Genomic DNA, 21,079 nt, shown 5'->3' on the forward strand with positions numbered 1-21,079 from the left:
AGACTCTAATGTGGAGACGCCTCAGCACCATCAGTGCATTTCAAGATATTCAGGAAACAAATAAAATCTGAAACTCAAGATTTAATGTAGTCAATAAACCAATAACTCAAACCAAAATAAAACCAAAGTAAACACACTGAGCACTTTACATAAGTAAAAAAAAAAAAAAAAAAAATCTGATTTTCACCTTTCAATAACTGAAAAATACTATTAGTAAATCTCTTACAGTAAATTGTTGTCTATTTTTCCTCTTAAGCTTGATTGTCAGAATAAGAACATGGTAAAAAAATATCAAGGGAAACAAACAACTCTTCTCTCTACACACAAAATGCTTTTTTGATTTCCTCCTGACTTTTCTGCCAGCTATCATCATCTTCATCAGTCGACCAGGAGCTCGCCGGAGTCGGTGAAGTGCTGTGACGCATTTGTGGCATTAAATCTGTGACTCTCCGCAGGCGGTGAACCCAGCCTCGCGAGAGTCGCAGATGTTTGGGGTCGCGACCTCCAGCTGGGGCGAAGCAAAAAAGTCTGCAGCGAGGCCGAGCGTGACGTTTCCTGAAAGACTCGGTTTGTCCCAGACCGCGAGAGCGTGTGCTCGCGCTCACACGCCGGCCGAGCGCAAGACAAGAGGCTTCTTCTTTACGCGCCACGGGTGTGTGTGCGCAGATGTGAGTTCCTGTCCGTCCGTAAACATGTTTGCCTTCTTCATCACAAAGCTCGCATGCTTTAATCACTCATATTGCATTACAAAAGACGTGCTCTTATAATCAAACACATTTCCTCAACAAAGCGCTCTTTTGAGGATCGTCCAAATTCCCAAAGAGAAAGAGGACTGCAAGATGTGCCAAACTCTTTTAGGAAATAAACATGATTAAAAGGCAATGTGAAGAGGAAGGCTGAAATACAAATCAGAACAATTAAGAGAGGAAAAGATTACTTTGCAAGACTTCAGGCTCTTTATCATACGCTACCTCACTCGGTTTGAGTGTGTGCATTCATTTGCATAAGAGTGTGGGTGTGTGTTATGCACATAAGCCTTGCTGCATGTGGGAGTGTTTACATGCAACCTGTAAAGTGATAAACAGAAAAGTCCCGATTTAAAGGTGAAGCCCAGCAGCTACCCAGACAGGCAATGGGCTCCAGTTCTGGGACTGCGTCCAGAGATCCAATTCCACCATACTCCCCCTGGATTATCTGTCAACCAGTCTCCCAGATCTCTGGATTAGCACATTATTTTTCAGTATCTCTCCCCAAACTCAAAGGTCTGGTTTTCGAGTCTCCACCACTGCTGTCGGCGAACGACGTGAGACGTGGCTAGAAATCAAGCCGAACCGAGACGCGAGAATCCAGATCTCTAACTAAGACCGCCGCACTCGCTTCACGTTCCCTGGCAACCAAATTAGCTTTAGGGAAACCGGGGATCTAAATTTCAATTTACGGTACTTTGCTCATATTTTTCTCATTGTCATCTCAGTGCAGATATTCCAGAGAAGACAACAGATTACTTCTAAAAGACGAGTCCCGGTCTATCCTTCACACGTTCTCCTTTCGCCATCCTCGTCAAGCGGCACGCAGAACGAAGCGTGTGCAGCTCCTGGGAGCCGTGTTGTTTTTCACTGTGTAATCCGGGCGGACTCGGGGGAACGAGGGATCCGTTATCAGCAAGGGGCCGTGATGGAGACTCGATCAGGCCGTCTGTCTGCGGGGACCGGGGGAGCCGAAGTTAATCAGAGACCGACAGACCCCTCATTACCCCGAGGATTCACACACTGCGACCCTGACGGGCTCTCCGTCTCTTCCTGTCGCACAGACACACACTTACAGAAAGCATGAAAGCTCGCTCACACCTTCACCTTCTCTTTTTAGTCATCAGCGGGAGCTCCGCCACACCCTCTGGGATCTTACTTCCGACTAAGTTCAACGCCAAGAATCAGCTGAAAGCCAAAGGAAATACGGCTTAACTCTTTCTTTCTGATCAACATGTCCAGCCCCTCTTTTTAAGGTTACTTTGCGATGCACATTATACAATTAATCTTCAACTCAACATGTTTTCTCAGTTAATGAAATTATGATGTTTATTTATTCATGAAACCCATTTAATCCTTGCGAGGTTTCAGTGAACTGGTTTCAGTCTGTTAGTGGTCAGTGGCTGAGGGTTTTGCTGCGCTGCACAGAGTCAGACGCAAGTCAGTTAAACTAAAATGCTTGGTTTTGTGTTGTGGGAGGAAGCAGGGCAAACCCAGAGAAAACCCAAACAAGCGTGCAAACTCCACATACAAACCCCTCAGCCAGGACAGAAACTCTGGACTTTCCTATTGCAAAACAAAAGTGTTAACAACTACAGCATCGAGCACATAAACAGAGGCTTAACAGTTTTGACAGATTAAATTAGCCCTCCATGTTGAACATTCGATTAGTCTGACATCCTGAACTTGAAACCAGGCTAAAAGTCAAGCCACACTTCAAGTCTTTAAAAAAAAACAAAAAAAAAACAATACAATCGGACCTCTTAGTCACTATTTCTGTCCAGTTAAACCTACTGTTGTTTGATTTGAGGTGCATTCACACAGCACTTTTGCATCAAGCAGTCACAACAGCTGGGAATCCGGGGCGCTCATGCAAGAAGCTGCCCAGTGCGAGCATCAAGAGAGGTGATGTGGCTCTGTGTATAAAAGACAAATGCAGCAAAACAGAAAATAAAAAATAAAAAAAGGCAGCAGAGAACGAAAGAGTATGCTGACCAGCTGGGCTTCCTCAGAAGCAGAGCCAGGTATTGCGAGGATTTAAATGTTTTAAGATCACTTTTTATCTGTCATTTCCTCTCTGTTTCACTGGAAAGTCGTTTTTTTGTTGTTGTTGTTGTTGTTGTTTGTTTTGTTTTCTGCCTATGAGCAAACCACGTCAGCGTTCCTTTTGTAATTGAACCAAGACCCCGCATTTTCAACCCGGAGCTTGCTCGTTCGGTTCACAGCAGAGTTCAGATAAAGCTTTCTGCAGAAATGAACTCTCCTGTTTAAAGGGTGCTAACGTGAGGGAACCCCCTAAACTTTAATTTGACACATTTTTCCATGTTTCGTGTCTCTTTCTCTGCTGGCTAATTTTAAGCAGTGAAGGACTTCAGCACATGTGAACAACAGCAGAAGTCAGACCTACACATTAAGCCATATATTGACCAGCGCTGTCAAACCATAGCCATTAAAGAGCTGACACGCAGGAATCCAGCTGGCCTACCTCTGGAGAAAGGTGTAGGAAATTATATGGCATTTAGATTAATTAGACACAGTTGTCAGACTTAATTAACTACTAGGTTTAATTAACCATGTAATTAATCTTATGGTGGTCCAACACATGTACACGCGCAGACAAGCACGGAGGCAAACACACACACACACCCAACCAGTGCCCACATAGATATGAATAGTTCATGCGCAGCAAATGTAATCTGTTCAGCCGACAAGCGCTCGCACTTTTTTCTGTCAAACCTCACAAGAGAGTTCAGCTGAATGGGTGAATGGCTACGAGCTAAAACAGCCTGAATGAAGAGCGCGTGGTAAGAATAGCACCTTTAATCCATTTCAGGTTTAACTCCTGCCCTCGCAGGATGGTAATCTTACAGCTGAAGCAGCAGCAGCTCATTCAGTCAGCATCCGCACACCTATGTAATCCTTTATCAAACACGCGCCAGGTAACACGCTGCCAACGTTTATCGTGGTTCTGACAGGTTGACGGGAGACAGAGCAGAGTTTCACGTCAAAGTAGTCATTTCAAGAGAAATGTGTGCAACTTTTCAAAAGACGAGAGGGTCAGGAGGGGCCACTGACCCTGACCTTTCCCATCGCCAGGTCCGACCCCGGTAGCCATAACAAGCGTAGCCTGGCAACGTCTCCTGCCTCATGTGTGTGACTGAGGGTGTTGGTGCCATTCTGTGGTCAGCCTGCTGCTTTGTGTGTTTCCACTTTACTGAAACCATGAGTGGACCAATAAGCAGCCGGGCATTACCCTGACCTCTGACCTCAGGAAGCAGAGAGTGGCTGGGACCAAAGGGGTCGGAGCAGCCAACGGCTAAGCGACAAATATAAGCCGATGTAACAGCAGGAGTGGGAAAAAGAAAATCATTTCTGATTGTGGCAGGCTATATGTGAAGTAGCAGAAATTCAAAGATGGGACTCCAAGGGTTTTTCCATAAAATATGAAGCTGGTGTTCTTGGGTCATGCATTTTTAAAAGCAGAATATTTCAGCCGTCTGCCTCGCAGTCTGTCCCATCCAGCATTAAAGCTGCATCGCATAAACACTGTCAGAAAACACAGAGCCGCAGCAGCATTATGACAACAATTACGGTCACGCTCTACATGTGCGTGTATGAAATTGTTGGATCTGTACTTGCGTGTGTGTGTGTGTGTGTGTGTGTGTTGGCCATGCTGGAGCAGTATCGGTGGAGTTTACTCACATAGTCATGGAAAGCCTTGGCCTCGCTGGAATGTTCGCATGTCTCCCTCCGGTCCGGGGCGGCGCAGTACAGATCCCAGAATACACTGTGAACACGGGACAAGACAGCGACAACAGTGAGAACGTCTACCAACAATCCATGTATCTGGTGCAGACAGATTTGCACGCAACACACGGAAGGGTAAAACAAACCTCCGTGATGGCAAAAAAAATAGCATAAGCGATACACAAGCAGGAATGGAGTTAACAAGTGATCAAATATTCCTGTAAATTGATTTTTTTTTTTTTGTCTACCTTTGTACAATTCAGATAGAAACGCATACCAAAATCAAACCAAGAAACCTTTACAACTTTTTGCTTCCTTAAGTTTATTTTCCATGATGAAAATGAATTAATAAAGATTTAGAGATAACCTGCATTTGCCTTTAACCTCTTGTAAATATATGAAATATGCCAACAATGACTCAACTCAGATCAAGAAAAGGAGGCGCAGACTGAGGTGTGTGTGCAAACAAAGTGCAAAGCATTTGGTGAAATCAGAAAAAATATATAAGAGTAATTCATGACACTTTTACTTGCATAATAACACTCTGTCTGAAATATTTAAGTCTGGATAAATTGTTTCCCACTAAACTAAAATCTGCATAACTAAACATATTTAATGTCATTTGGTTACAAAAGTGTTGGAAATTTCTGCTGCAGGCATATTAGCCATTATAGTAATAATACATCATCAGTAGTGATAGTAGCAATAGCCAAAACTGCAGTACTACTAGTTTCAACAGAAGCAATTTGAGTAGAAATAATAATAGTAACAGAAATAGTAGCTACATTAATATCTATAATATTAGTAGTAATAGCAATTACATTAAAAGTAGTAATAATAATGTCATCTGAAGTAACAGTTGTAGTTCTTATAGTACTAACAATAATAGGTGCCATGATGACAGCAGCATTAATAATAGCAATAACAGCGGTATCAGTTGTTGGTAACCATGGTAATAACATCAGTAGTAACAGACTGTGCTTCATATACTATCATATATTGTCATGATCCGTGTTTCTGTATATTTATTTTAAGGTTTTTCTGTGTTCAGTTTATGTCCTGTGAGTCTCTGTTTCTGCGTCTTCCCTGTTGATTGCTTCCCAGGTGTGTCTCATTCCCTGATTGCCCTCCCTGTGTATTTAAGTCCACCTGTTGTCTTTGTCTCTTGTCGGTTCCTCGTCTTATGTCAGTTGTTGTCTGTGTCGGCTCTCCAGTAGAACTGTTTAAGTCCTGGTTAGCTTGCTCCATGTTCAGTCTGTCGTCAGTTGCTACCGGTATTTAGCTGTGTGCTAAACTCTCTGCCGTGTCCCCAGTATTTGGACTGTTTGAGCCTTTATTCATCATTAAATTCATCATTTTCTTCACAACCTGGGTCTCAGCGATCATCCTCACCACCTCTCAAACCACCACTCCCTGACATATATACAATATAATCTCTGAAATACTTCTGAAAAGAAGAACACCTTAAGCATTAAACCCAGAGTCTTTCCCCTCCTGCTTCCATAGTTTAACAGTACATGAAGCTCAAAGCTACAGGTACATTTTAGTTCATATTTTAAAAAGTTTTACTTATTAAATCCAGAGTTTTACATCTCAGAAAGCTCATTAGAGTTCCCCCTTCCTTCCCACTTCAGAAACTTAGAGTGATCTCCAAAGAGCTGTTAGCATGAAGGACCTCCAGATGCTCCTCTCTGCCCGCCCTGCCGACCTGCAGGTTACTGACCAATCAGCTCTGATTATGTTACTTACTGTCCAATCAGCCGTCCTCATATAATTTAACTAGAGCAGGTCCAGTCCTCCAGGGCAACAGGGGCCACAAGGTCCCACTCCAAATGGGCCCTTAATTACTGCACTGAAATTAAGTACTTGGTAAGGCAGTCCATATAAAGCACATCTCCTTCCTCACAGTATTGATTTTACGGACCATGCATTTGGAGATCTCAGGAGGGAACATTTTTGCAGTTTTTTAAAGGTGCAAATAAGCTGTTAGCTGTCTTATTTTTGTTGATGGAAGGACGCCACCATAACATTTGTCAAAAGAAAGAAAATATCAATTATTGTCAGAAAGTGGCTCAGTTGCATTCTGCCCTATTTATTTATTTATTTTTTTTAAACACAGCTGATTGATAATTTATGTGGTCCTTCTTTGTTTTGATTTTTTTTTTTTTTTTTTTACTATTTGAGGGATTCAACAAGATAAAGGTCCGACAAAAGGTGTCCTAAAATGAAAAACATGAATAAACATCCCATGTAAACCCTGTAGTACACCATTAAAAAAAAAAAAGCTCAAATTGAAATGTGTCATTAAATTATTTAAACTTTTAGAAGAGAGTCATTGCCCTTGGGTGCTTAGCGCGTGTCGGAGTACTTTCAAGACACCAAGGTGCGCCGAAGAACAGAGAGAGACCACGCATTGTGTGCTCTCCTGTCACTTCACAATAAAGCCGGCGTACATTATCATATCTATCGGTCGGCGTTAAAGAGATTGCTGCGCCGTCGGAGACGAGCCGCGGCAAGGAGGCGCGACCATCGCAAATCCAATCGGCTCTCTGGGAAATGAAATGTGACTCGGGTTAGAGTTTGTTACGGGGGAAGACACCACCGGGTCGGTGGTGCAGCGGGGGGTAAGGTGATTTAACACCTCCTGCCCTGTGAAGTCGATAATATATTGCAATTTGAACAGCTGACCCGCGTGCCTCCGCGCCTCGCAGGGAAATCTCATACACGCCACGTCTCTGTAGCGTAATCTGAGGAAGAATCACTGTTGGGATGAGAGTAAACGTGCAAACCGAGACTTTCATTATTCCGATATTATTTTGAGGTTGACATTTTTCTGCAGCGCTGGAAGTGAGGCAGGTGAGGGGAAGTTTAGGGTGCGAGGATGAATCCGAAAGTGTCAATGCATCCATCATTCTTTGTCACATTACGACCACAAACTTTGTGTATTTAAAGTAGCATTTTTGTTTTATAGATCAGAACAAAGAAACACAGCTGTAAAGTGGAAGCAAAATAGTAGGGCCTTTTAAAAAATGCTTCAAATTAAGAATCTGAATATGCATATATTTTCGGCCTCCTGTACTTTGAGGCCACTCATCCATCCATGCATCAGGAATCTTCTTTTTTTCAGCATTGACCAATATCTAACGATCCTTGGAACATAGATTAACTGGTAAATCAAGATCTTTGTTTTGTTTTTTTTTTTTGGTTGAACTGCCTCAAGCCGTTTCTTCACTGCAGCTGACCTGAGCAGCGTCGGCGTCACTGCAGATCTCTGATACCCCAACAAATAATCCAGTGCAACCAATTGCCTTTAGAAGTGCTCTAATTAGTCAATAGAGTCAAACTGTGTGTAGTTTACTCTCAGTATAAACCCAGCAGCTCTGTGAAGCGTTTCAGACGCGACCATCCACCTCAACCAACAGACTAGGGAAGAAATGGAAAAAGGTCCGTGGTAACTCTAAAGGAGGTGCAGAAATCCACAGCTCAGCAGGAAGAATCTGATAACAAGAACTATTAGTTGCAGCCAAAAAAATCTGCAAAAGAAAAAAAAAGCCATTGTTGGAATGAATTGAGATGAGATCAGAAACCTAAAGGGTCAAACCAAAGCAACGATGGCGGAGAAGAACAGCTATTACAAGGAAATGATGATTGATGAGCTGCAACATCTAATTTTACTTTCTGTGTTATTGGAAAGAAGGAACAGAAGGCGTTCGCCCGCCGCACCGGACCAGAACCGATCAAATGGAGTTCAGAGTTCTGGTCCATCGGTACGGACATTCATCAGAACCGGCTGGTTGAGTAGTAAAACATCGACTTCAGAGTGAGAAATACGTGTGGCAGCATCATGCTGTGAGGATGCTTTGACTCAACACGGACGGGAAAGCTGATCTGATCTGGAGGGAAAATAAGAGCGGATGAGAACAATGCTGGAAGTAAACCTGCGAAAAAAGAAGGGCTGCAAAAATATGTATTTATTATTTGATTTGTGTAATTGTGTGAGAACACTTGTTCAAAGAGCTCCTTGTCAAAGAATAATTTCTGTCAGTAGCTGGAACAGATAAGGTTATTTTCCTGCAGGATCACATTCAGGCAGGAAAGCAACATGAAGCATAGAGTTAAATGGTTTTGATCAAACAATATTCAAGTATTAAGATTAACTAAGTCTGATAAAGAATGTGTGTCAGTTTCTACAGATGTAAAAGACTAGCAGCTATAATTACAGACAGTAATGTCCGAGAGCGACTGAATTCAACTCCATCCCACACTTTTCAGATTTCTATTTTTCAAAAATAAATACCAAAAACCACAAATCCTTCTCCTTCCACTTCACAACTCGGATCTGGTATTTGTGGGCGTATCACCTAAACTCCCATTAAAATTCAAGACCAGAGGGTTACTGATGCTTCTCCTAGGCACATTGTACCCTATGAAGGGGCTGAAAGCCTTTCAGCACAAACCTGACAATCGCAGCACAATTTGGAGGGAAAACCTGTGTCAAAGTTGTTGTCACATCCTTTTAAAGAGACGCTAATCTGTAGAAATTATCAGGGAAGTCAACATTCACAGTTAATTAGCACAAGCAATCAACAAGAAATCTGATACTCCTACACACCCTTGCAACAGCAACATTTCTATCCAATTATCTAATCATCTCAATCTAATCATCTCATCATGGGAAGCTCTTTATGGTCTTAAGGGAAGTAACTGGTGTTTGAGCCACACATCTCTGCTCCGAGGTTGGAAAGTTTAACTGCTCTTTACTTTTGAAGTGCTACAGGAGAGATTTGGATCCAGCTCCTTTATTTAGATGAAAAGTGAGTATAAGATAGCTGCGTGAGTGCAAACACACTCACACGCATGTGCACTTTGCTTCGAGGACAGAGGAGGAAGGGGATTAGCGTCCGTGCATCCAGGAGAAGACGATTACTAAAATGAAATGCCATCACGATAATTATTTGTAATTAACTGCGGCCTGTCAAAGCCAGCGGTTACAGTGCGCTGCTTTTCTTTTTTATTCCCCCCCCCCCTTTATAATAAGGAGAACAAACAAAGATAGAGAGGGAAAGCCGAACAGACGAGTCCATATGATAATCCTGTCTGTGTCAGCTGGTCAGTCAGCAGAAAGAGAAACAGACATTAAGAGGAAGGTGGAGACAGATGGAGATAAGGAGGCAGGCAGAGCATGAATGAAAGAAACAGTGAAATAAAATTACACAGAGCCAACGGAGCTCATCTTATCAGAACAGACTCTTCTTAATGGGACAGAAATGTTAGAATCAAAGCGAGGAGGTGGAGAAAACACAACCTCTCCAATTCTTCTTGCAGCCCTGAACAGCAGACACTCTCCCTGCCGGTACATAATATGCATTCATCAAGCAGGTGGAAGCAATAACAATACTGTAACATGAAACTATGGGAAACTACCATTACATTGCGGGTAATAAAATCAGCAGATTACATCATGCAAGAGAACCACTGGCTCAAAATGAACAAACAGACGTCGGTGGACTTGTGGTTTTGTGCGGCTCTCAGACAAATATTCCAAAAGAGCCAATCATTGTGGAAGCAGTTTATAAAAAAAACAGACACAAAAGGTCACGCTTCAGGCCATTTATTGTATAATTTAATTGAATTAGCGCTAATGAAGGACCGTTTTAAAGCCACTTGCCATACTTTGCTGTAAAATCAGTCAAAGTGAGCTTAGATATAGTTTGTTACATGCAGAACATGACATTGTCAGCTTCCTTTTTACTATTTTAGCATAAATCAATATTCAATCAAGATGAAATCTACGCCGCCCAAAGACAAGCTTTCCTGTACATTCGCCCCTGAGTCTTTGTTTGCTGAACTTTGACCCCGAGGTCAGGAAGCTGCAAAGATTTCAGGAAAATCTGTCAAATATTTTAGCTCAAATTGAAGTTTTTTTACCCCCCCAAACCTGGAACGTAACCCAAATACTTTCAAGTGTTTTTGAAACCTGTCAAAACTCTTCCCGATAGTGTCCCAATCAGATCATTTCTTGTGTCTCTTATTTATTTTATTTTACGTTTTATGTGTGAATAAAACGCTCTCCTCAACAGACCTTTTGAGAACATTGTCCAAGAACACAATATTATAATTGCACAAAGAAATGAGTGTAACTCGATTTGTAAAACAGCATCTATCACAAAAAAAAAAAGTCTGTTAAAGTGTAAGTGACATAAATTAATTCATATGACTCTAGTGTTTTACAACTTTGGCAAGAATGGGTCTATTTATTTATTTATTTATTTTGTGTGTGTGTGTGTGTGTGTGTATTTGTTTTAAACCAATAGATTAATGGCTGCAAAATGTAAGTACAAACAAAAATCTATAAAGAAACATTTTTTTCATAGAATTGTGCAAAATATTAAACTATTTGCACCTTTAGCTTCTCAAGAAAAAAAAAAAACAAGAAAAGATCAACATATTCTCTGGATGATTGGACTTAATAAGAGGATATTACTGGGACGTTGTGAAGTTAGGCCAGTCAGTGCTGATCTAAGACGGAATTACAATTATTAAAATTGCTCATATTAAGAGTCTTCATGAAAAAAACACACAAAACTAAGAAGAATAAGGTCATAAATTAGTCAGGGAGGAAGCGATGGAGTCTAATTCTTCTGGAAGTGAAGAACGCTTTCCGCTGTCTCTGATCCTCAGACGTAGGAATTCCTGCTAAAGGCCATCAAAGTGAGATATCTACATAACGCTGTTGGCCTGTGGTTTATGGTGAAGGGCGGTGTGAGTGTTTACGAGGGCGGGGGTCAGGGGGGAGGGAGCTGGAGACTCAGAGGCCATCCAGTGAAAACTGGTTAAAGCGATCGATTCTGGGATAAAAAAGGAGACAACTAGCATCGGCCAATAGAGAGGCGGCTAATGACACAATCAACACCTGCAGCCTTCACTGAGCCCTTTCTTTATCCCTCCACCCATAACAACAGATGTGGATGAGTGACCCCCACCAGCACTCCCTCTCCCAAGGTCTCCCCACTTTTTTCTCTCTTGTTGGATCTCCCCCGCCCCCCACCCCCCAAACCCACCCACCTTTACCGTCCTACAGGAAACAGCGTTTGAGAAAAGAAAAAAGGAAAAACCTGCACACCAAGGAGCTGAAGAGGAGACAGTGGGGGTGGGGCCGGGGTGACGGTGGGGTCGGGGTCTTAGGTTTGGCTGTTTAACACAAAAGAGGCTGGAATGCAAAGAGTTAATCCGTTCGGGGGTCTCTCTCTTCCGCAAACAAAGGGACGGGCCTTCAGACAAAGGTTGAGGGAGGAGGAGCGGTGGGTGAGGGATGAGGGAGGTTGGTGGCTTTTCTGCCATCTGGAGCTTTTGTTTTGAGGGATGCTGGAGGTTGGAGGGGGGGAGGGAGGCCTGAGCTGGGTGGCACAAAGGTGGAGACGGGGGCTCCGCCTCCCGTCCTCAAGCAGCTGACCCCTCCGCTCCCCAGACTCCACGCGCAGCCGGGATGGAGTCTGGGTCCACGTGCTCCGCGGCCCAGACAGACGCCCCCCAGCTAGGTCACACTACACTGGAGAGTGCCCTCCATAGCCCAGATAATCATCTCCCTCCACTCCCAGGCCAGTGTCATCTCCCAACGCCAATGAAATACATCAGTACAGTTACGACACACACTCAAGAGTGCTTGGTTTTCCTTTCTGCTTTCCGCTTTCACACACACACACACGCATGCACACACACAAACGCCCTCTCGCTGGCTGCAGCAGAGTAGAGAGCAAACTAATGCTGCACTGTGTGTTTGCGAATGTCACTCTGTCAGTGTGACTGGTGGCTGTCAGATTGAGAGAAGCCAGGCTCTTTAAGGGCCATTATGAGCCGTGTCAACAGGCTGCACAATCACAACACACACGGGGGCAAGGAGAGGATGAATGAATGAAGCCGCATGTCCGGGTTTATTACACAGGGTTGGCCGGGGGGCTTTGGGGATGAGCGGGATAGCATGAATGACAAACAAAGCGGACCCTGTCAAAGCTCTCATCCCCTCTCCTCGGCTCTCGTGCTGCCTGGCCAAGGATCCAACCTGCCTGCCTTGAATGCCAGCCGGATTCTTTGTCTGCTCCAGTTCCTGTTCCTTTTTCTGTCCTGCCTGCTTTCTCCTCTCCCTGCCAAAAACTTATCTTTCAATCTGACAGACACCTTTTCTGCTCTCTGTTTTGCCCTCAGGAATCATCTGTTGACCGGAGCTGGACAATTTTCAGCCCGACCAACTCTGATTGATCAGAAATGTGTTTTCATACCATAAGAAAGGAGACACAAAGTTCAATGGTGTACAACATTAAAGAGGTGTGTTTCCTGTTTAAGGAAATAAACAACTTCTCTCAGATCACACAAATGTGATCAGACCGTACAACACCAACAGAGCCACTGCTGCCGTCAAGCTGAAAATACAGATTTTAAACTCTCTCCAAGTTTTTTATTCAATGTAAAGAGAAAAATTATAGTTTTATTCTGGTAGTATAAACAATCTTGGTGTAAAGGCAGACCCGTCTTTGTCTATAGTTGAATCAGCTTTAAGTTGTAGGTCAAGCAGAAGCCAACACACATCGAGATTGATTAGCCCCTTTAGTTATCTTATCAGTATTTATTTTGGCTTATACTGAAAGTCTCACAGGTTTATTTAGCGTGTTTTGAAGAGTAGCAGCTAAAAAAAAAAAAGAAAGAAATACTCACCATTTCGAAGTTTTGTGTTGGGAAATAGTTTTACTGTCCCTCCAGTTTTACTTTGAACCACTGGTTCATATCATCAACCTACAATATGTTCACTTTTTCAAGTTCCCAAAAAGTTCTTTGAGCACAAGTGTGGTTATTATTATTGTAATGAACACCAAATATTTTTCAAACCATTGTCTAGACCCACACATCTGTGTGTATCTCTAGTAGTCACTGAGTAGGAGGCAGAAAACACCCTGGACAGGTCAAACTCTCCATCACAGGGCAACACAATAAAACATGGACACACTTACGCTAAAGTATAAATTAACAAAAAGGTGAATTGCAATGACTCTCAAATCGAAAATAAGTTGTGCTTCAAAAAGTCTAACAGACATGCATATTTATGTGGGTTTTGTAATGTCTGCAGTTCATTCAGGCTGTAAGAGAGTGAGCGAGAGCAAAACTTTCAGCAGGTAACAGAGAAAGTTGAACTGAAATTGACCATTTTGAACTTTCCATATCAGAGTTAATGTAAGAATCAACACAATCTGTGTAGGACACAGAAAATCTACAGCTGTACTAATGGAAATGCGCTTACCTTTTAATATAGGATGCTGATAACAGTTTGAGACATTAACGCAGCAGCCACGTTTTGTTGGAATCGGCTAAATTCAACGCATTTAGCCGTATCTGTTTTATTGTCAAAGCTTTATAAAGACCTAGAATTCACAACAACATTTCTGTCTGAGGCTTTTTTCTTTTCTCCCACTCATGATGAGCATTTGTGTCAGTCTCTAAGTCCATTGACACAGCTCTTGCAGGCAGACAGAAAAACACATTCCTCCATTTGTGCAGCATTAAACGATTTGACAGACTTATTTGACGAGTCTGAAAGGACATAAACCCACATCAGAGGCTTTGTTTTACGACACAGAGCTTCAGGTTGAAGTCTGTAAGTTCTGGTGATGGCAGCAGCTTTTTTCCAGCCATGAGGCCAACACACAGTGACAGGGACAGGTGCATGAAAACCGTCTGCAAACAACAGCGGGCTCCGGCTGACTAACCCGCTCATGCAACCTCCCCGCCCCTAACATGGTCAGCAGTTACAGCAGTCACAGAGGATGGGACACACAGGCTTTGGGAGTTTTCTTCATTAAAATAAAAATTCAAGCAGACAGTCAAAAAGCAGAAGATGTTCTCGTTTTACATTTTGTGGCAGTAGTTTGAATGTATTCCTATGTAACGAGTGAATTAAATGATACGAAAACAACTTTAAATCCATTGGAGATCCATGAAGGGTTAGTCCTGACTATTTTAAGAAAGCAACTATTCACATGCGCTCCATATCATCAGATGACTCCTGAACATCCCCACTCTCTTATATGTGTCCTCTATTCTCATTTGTTAACAAATAGCACTTCTATAAAGCTGTACTCTAGAGTTCGGGAATCACACATTGGTATTTGCAAACGATGTGTGCTAATTGCTAGAATAGTGTCACTTTAAATCTGAATGGAAGGAAAGTCGAACTGAAACCTCATGGGACGTCTGCATTTGAGTGATAGCAGAAAGGAAAGCCCTTAGGTAATATTGCTCTATTGCTGATGAGAGAAAGAAACTCGCCAAATATTTTTTCCTCGAGTGTCTAATAGTAGAGTAAGAGGCTGATCAAACTCCTCTCCTTTGGAATCGCCTAATGGTTCCTGTCCGTAAAGCAGACGCCCCTTTCAAGACGAGGCTTGAAACTTTTCCTTTTGATGAGCTCGAAGGAGATCTCGGCTGTCTTTGCTGACCACACTCTGCTTCTTTCTGTTACACTACATTGGTGAATTATCTTTGAATTATTAGGGTCATATTTGTCTTCTGTCTGTATTTTCTTTCAACAGAAGAAAATACAGACAGTCCTTTTTCTTCAAAAGGACAAATCATTTTCCACCTTTGAGCTCCCTAAATAAAGACCTAATGGAGCTGCTGCTCCTATAAACTCAGTGTACACTGCAAAAAACACCAAATCTTATCACATAGTTTTGTCTAGTTTGTAGCGCAAACATCTAAGTACACTTGAAATAAGACAAAACTAATCTAAAAGTAACTTTTCATTAAGATTTAAGCGCTTCTTCTAAGTCAATATTTCATATGTGAAAAGTTCTATTTTTTTCCCTCATAACAAGACGCTGTTATCGTGCTGTAAGTGAAATAATCTGCCAGTGGAATCAGTGCTTTTTCATCAAGACTAAGAAATTATTGCCTTAAAATGAGCTACATCTTACTTAAAAGTTTCTTGTAAGTCAGTTTTGCTTTATTTCAAGATATTTGAACTAGAAACTAGACCAGAATACTTACAAAAACTTTGTGTTTTTGCAGTGTAGGCTTTCTGATGTCTCTTCAGTGTTTCACTGCATTTCATTTCTGTCTGGACTGAACTATTGGACAAGCTATTTATTCCTTTAGCTCTGTGTATTTAGCTTTTTTTTCTGTTCTGCAAAAAAAACTCCTGCGTTGTAGGTCTGTGTTTTGGTTATCTGTCTCTTTTCTGTCCCCGTAAACCTCAGACAGTCACAGGAAATGGCTGATAAACTTCCTGTTTTTGAGCTTTGCTAAGAGTTAGTGTTCGTAGTAGTTGTAATGTGAATTTATAGCTAAAGCTATTCGTTTAACTTTTATCATTACAAGTGTGTCGTAGTGTAAAATGTGGTCTCTGTGCCACATTCACAGGAGGGGCTGGGGAGTTATTGGGGTTCAGTCACAACAACCACAGTGATTGGAGGATGTGTCAGTGATTTTTGACATTAACTGAACGGTGAACACTTCACAGAGAGACGCCACAAGAAGCTCAGTTGTCAACCAGGACACCAGGAGATGATGTTGCTGCCGTACCTGCAATTACTGCCTCCATTTCACCCCTGCACATTCATTCAAACCTTTAAGATTACCTCTTTGGTATAAACATGAGACCCTTAAAAAGAATCGTGTGTGTGGGTGTGTGTGCGTGTGTGTGTGTGTGTGTGTGTGTGTGTGTGGCCGAGCAAAGAAACAAAAGTGAGAGGATGAATGAACACATACCACCACCACGAGTGTAAAAATCCTGGCGGTTCCCCGAGTGTGATATTCTTCTCCCATCGGATCTGCGAGAAACGGGGAAAGAGAAAGAACATTCAGGGCAAGAGAGAAAGGAGAAGAATGAAAAATTAGATACTGCAGCATGTTTTATTCATAATGTAACCATTTTGCTTAACGTTCCTCCCAACTTTAGGCTGACAGAGCGACACTCTGGGAGAAATAATCGGCCGGGGAGTGATCTATAGCGCAGAGCAGACGAGTTCGCGGGTAAGACAGTGTGACTGTCTTGAAGCAGCAGTGCTCTCCGCTGCCCTCAGAAAACCAGCCAAGCTCCTGCCTGTATCTGGACTCCGAGATAAGATCCAATGAGAGATAGTCGACCAACTGCCTGCTGCACACGCGACCGCTGACACGGCTCCACACACATAAGCGGCAAAGATTCAGGGCCTCTACATACAGTCTAAGGCCATGTGAAGACAGCATGACAGGGCCGAGATTTCTCTACTTTTTTATTTTTTATTTTTTCTATATGTGCTCTGTATCAAAAAAAAAGTAGAAAAAAACAGATACAAGCCCCAGGTTTCTATTAAAGTGTCTATCCTACAGATTTCCCCAGTGCCACTTATAATGATGTGATGTGCGGCGCGTTGTTGTGGGCCTGTTGATTTAATGCTGCTAAAGAGCTGAGTGCTGCACTGTGCAGGAGAGCAGAGTGCGGCGAAGTCCTCTCGGGGACCGGCGGCGCGTTGTGTGGATACTATAAACGTGAGTGAGTGCGTGCGCTTCCCGCTCGAGGAGGAACAGAGGCTAATTAAGGCCGGAGAGGCCCGGTTGATAGCGCGCTCATTAGATGAGCAGGTGTGTCTGTGTGGGACCTTAAGTTTATCTGCAAACTATACAAAGTCCCTAATCTATTAAAAACATATTTGTGATTGGTCACGTGGGTATTACACTGTATAATTTTTCTTTAAAGTCTCGATAAAATCATGTCGAACAAACATTTCGAGAGCAATTTGCCAGGCGTCGGATGGCTCCCACTTGTCACTTCATGCAAAGTGAGTTTGTATAATGACACAAAGTTGTGTTTTCCTTGACTGGATGAATGAGTGTCTTCCTGCGGATATCAGGAGGGGAAGCTCTCGAGAGGACAGTTACGACTTTTACATATTTTGATGCACAAGCAGCAGGTGGCTTGGTCAGCAACGTCTCTCCACCAGCAACTAGACCAATGATGTCTCTTCTGATGGATGGCAGCAATCTCAAGCACAATATTGATTTCCAGTTCAAATGAGTACCACAGCGTTAACATATCTCGGTTTTACAACATTAAACCATTCTTGCACGTCCGGCTGCATTTACAGTGATTGATATGGATGTCCAAGGTATAAACACTAGCAGGAAAAAAAAACAACATTGTTGTAGTTGTTGCTAAGATGCGTAAAGCTAATTACCCTGCTACCTATGCACACCTTTTGAATCAGCTTGCACCAGTAGTCGTTAATGCAGTTGGTAAATCTGGGGGGAAAAAAATAAAACCCAATTGTGGCCCATTACATGATCTCCCTGTCTCAGATCACCTCTAACATAGTTATGCCAACTTTATACATCTGTGTTACCAAACGGTCAAAGACTACTACAGTCAGTGTGTCAACAATATCACTCCAACTTAATGCAGATAAGACAGCAGGGATTGTTTATGGTCCCAAAAATTCAAGAGTAGAAATCATTTGACTTTACTGTTTTTTAAATAAGCTTAAAAAGCATTGCCAAGATAAAGTGTTTCCTATTAAAACAGGACAATAAAAACCTGGTGTGCTGTTTTTAATGGGGTTTTTTTTGTTGTTGTTTTTTTCAGCACTTAAGACCTTTTACTTGAAAGTAATCTGACAGGCAGAGAGAAGAGGAGTAAAGACATGCGGCAGTCAAACTCGGGACAGCCACTCTAACCACTGTGCCATGTTGTAATGGTTTCTTTACTGGTCTCTGAAAATCAACCAGACAGGCACAGACAAGTACGTGTGTTACTGTTGCTCCCGAAAAGTCCATGTTTATTGGAGATCATTGGTGCAGCTCTCAGCTGTATCAGGATTGGGAATGTTACTTCTGCTGTCTGATCACGTCTCAAAGTATAAAATAAAACTCTAATGCTATATAAAGTTTTACCCAAACTCATCAGAAGAGGAGTTCATGCTGTCACTCTCGTGCTTTTAAGTTGCTGACGTCAGTGAGCTATCTGGAGAAGATAGCATTAGATGAACGCAGGTTGCTATAGGATAAATCCTGGGGTATTTGAGTCGTGTTAATGAGGCGCAATTTCTCAAAATGTCTAAAGAAAAGACGCTCTGGTTTAGGTGAGAATCAATTTGTTTACGCAACAACGTCAAATGTATAGAGAAGTGAGGCATTTGTAGTATTTCCCTATGATCTAATGTCTTCCTATCCTGCTAAAACAATTTAGTGAAAAACTTATCAGAAAGTCCCAAAATGCCCAAAAATTCCATGTAGTAATAATACAACATTGCAAACCTTTTCAAATAAATGGTAACACACTGGAAATATTTTAGAAAGCCTTAGCAGTATCAATAAATGGACACAATCCTCATGCTGGGCACTCACAGATATAGTATTATTTGAGACAACTCCATCCAAAAGACTTAGTTTGAATATCATGTGTGCATGTGTACACAACATGAGAGTTTGTCTGTGAATATGCAGTGTTAATTCAGATCTGTGTTTGTGTGCCTCTGGTTGCCTGCGACCCTGAATTTCACCCCTTTCCAGCAGCCCGACGATAAAACTTAAATCTCTGGGAGAAGATTCACCCGTAAGGCCTCTGAAATTATCAAAGCTTTCTGCAGCCTCACTGCTTTAGCTCACAGTGCTGCTCTCCCCATCATACTCAGATTTGTGTTCTTCACATATATATAAAACTACATCAAAATCTTTTTTTTTCCTCCAAATTTAAAATGCCAACAGTCATCACAATGTTGTTGAGGTCAAATATGATATATTTTGTTTGGTTATTTTTTTCAATTCTTTAAATCAAAAATCTCAAAAATGTTGGTTTAATTTGAACCATTTTACACTTTTTGAAAGTTTTTTCAGACGGGATAGAGAGATGAAAGAATAATGCAACATTAGAACAATAACATATTGATATTATTGCGAGTAATTGGAGTTAATTTATCCGATTGTGTTAAGCTTTTATTTGCCAGCTTTCCACTTTAAATTCTTATTTACTGAACAGGGTGCATATTAAAGTACACACATAAGCAGAGCCTGGTACAAGTACTTTTACCAACATCTGCTGCACTAAAATAATAATAAAAAAAAAACATCTGCTGCACTGTGCTTTTTCAAACTGTATAGTGGCTTCTGATTTGTGAAGCCATTATACAGTTTGAAGACACAGGATGAAGATGTTTTTATATCACACTTTATATTCTTTCAATCAATAACTGTATCAACAAAAAGCATGCTCTGAGATACATGTTTTGAATCAAGTTTAACTCAGATAAGGATTTGTGCTTCAAAGCCTGAATGCATATAGCGCTGTATTATCTCCATTTACGCATCAAAGGAAGTGATTCAGAACGAACATCTTCAGAAGAGAAACTGCATCCCTTTTTTTATGGTCCAAGTTTGTTACATTTAAGTACTAAGTTAAAACTAAGTTTACACAACTTAGTTTTTCTATGCCAAGAAGTAAAATCCAACTTGGCAGGTCGGAGCTCCGAAAGCCTGATCATCTCTAACAGATTTTGCCACCAGATTTAAATCTTATTGATCATCTTAATCGGTCGAGTAATCATTTATTTCCCAGGTACAATCAAGTAACTGTTGCCTTCATTTGTTATGAAAATTATGCATACATCAAAAACTACTTAAAAGAAATTTGACTTTGTAATTTAATGCCTCGAAAATGGGCCTGTGTCTTTTTAAGAAAGCCCTGCTCTTTCTTTGTGGAAATATGCAGCGTGTTGCATGAGCAGGCATTTAGGTTGCCATGGAGATTCAAGGAGTGAGTCAAAGCAACACGCCGGGGTCTTTTCTGGTGACAGGATGACATTAAAACATGATTTAAACATGATTTTGCATCATAAGCCCCCTTTAGAAGGACTTTTCCTGCAGATGTTTGGTTGACTCTTGTGGAGCACCTCAAGGTTTAGTCCTTGGTCTCCCTCTTTTTTGTAACAGTTACCATAAAATACAACATTCATGGAGATAACATCCAGTGCCATTTTGACCTAGATTATGTTATTTATTTCACTATAGGCTCTTTAATAAAGAACCAAATATGTTTGCTATTTTTTTTTAGATATGGCAGATCGTAACACAACTTAATTGGTTTATAACATTAAATGACAAGTATGTGCCAACTCATGTATAGTTTTATAAAAATGGACCCCCGTCATAAGGACTAGTGTGTTTCTTTTAGCAGATAAATTTCACCATACATATAGCAGATATTATTTGAATAATAGCGCAATAGTGCAGTTTCAGTAACTGAGATGGGAAGTAATGAGTTACATTTACCTGATGCTACTTTGATCTATAAAATTAGTCTTACGGCACCCTTCTTTTTATTTTTGAGAAAAATTATTTTTGAAGTATCATGAGTCTTAATTACGAAAATATTTCAACAACATCCACCTCTGATCATTTAACACATTAAGGAATAGTACACTGTAGCCAATCATGTACCAACACAGACATACGCCTGCACAGTTTGCAGTAAAGTGAGACATTTTGTACACGGATGGCCTTGTTCTGATGCTATTTTCTGTCTGCTCAACCTGCTGTGCTGTTTGGATGGCAAGTAAATACACAGTATG

General features: G+C 41.5%; 1 protein-coding gene across 2 annotated transcripts in view; it reads right to left on the minus strand.

Moving 5' to 3' along the window:
* Positions 1 to 21,079, minus strand: part of ssbp4 (single stranded DNA binding protein 4) — a 118,269-nt gene that overhangs the window by 76,742 nt on the left and 20,448 nt on the right. For both annotated transcript variants that reach the window (XM_015037745.1, XM_015037746.1), the window contains exons 3-4: positions 16,248 to 16,309; positions 4,449 to 4,533 (exon numbers count right to left, since the gene is read on the minus strand). In XM_015037745.1, the coding sequence (XP_014893231.1) occupies positions 4,449 to 4,533; positions 16,248 to 16,309 (147 nt within the window). The remainder of the gene's footprint in view (positions 1 to 4,448; positions 4,534 to 16,247; positions 16,310 to 21,079) is intronic.

This window comes from Poecilia latipinna, unplaced genomic scaffold (assembly GCF_001443285.1).
Source record: "Poecilia latipinna isolate Pla-1442-1.1 unplaced genomic scaffold, P_latipinna-1.0 Scaffold418, whole genome shotgun sequence".
Classification (NCBI taxonomy): domain Eukaryota; kingdom Metazoa; phylum Chordata; class Actinopteri; order Cyprinodontiformes; family Poeciliidae; genus Poecilia; species Poecilia latipinna.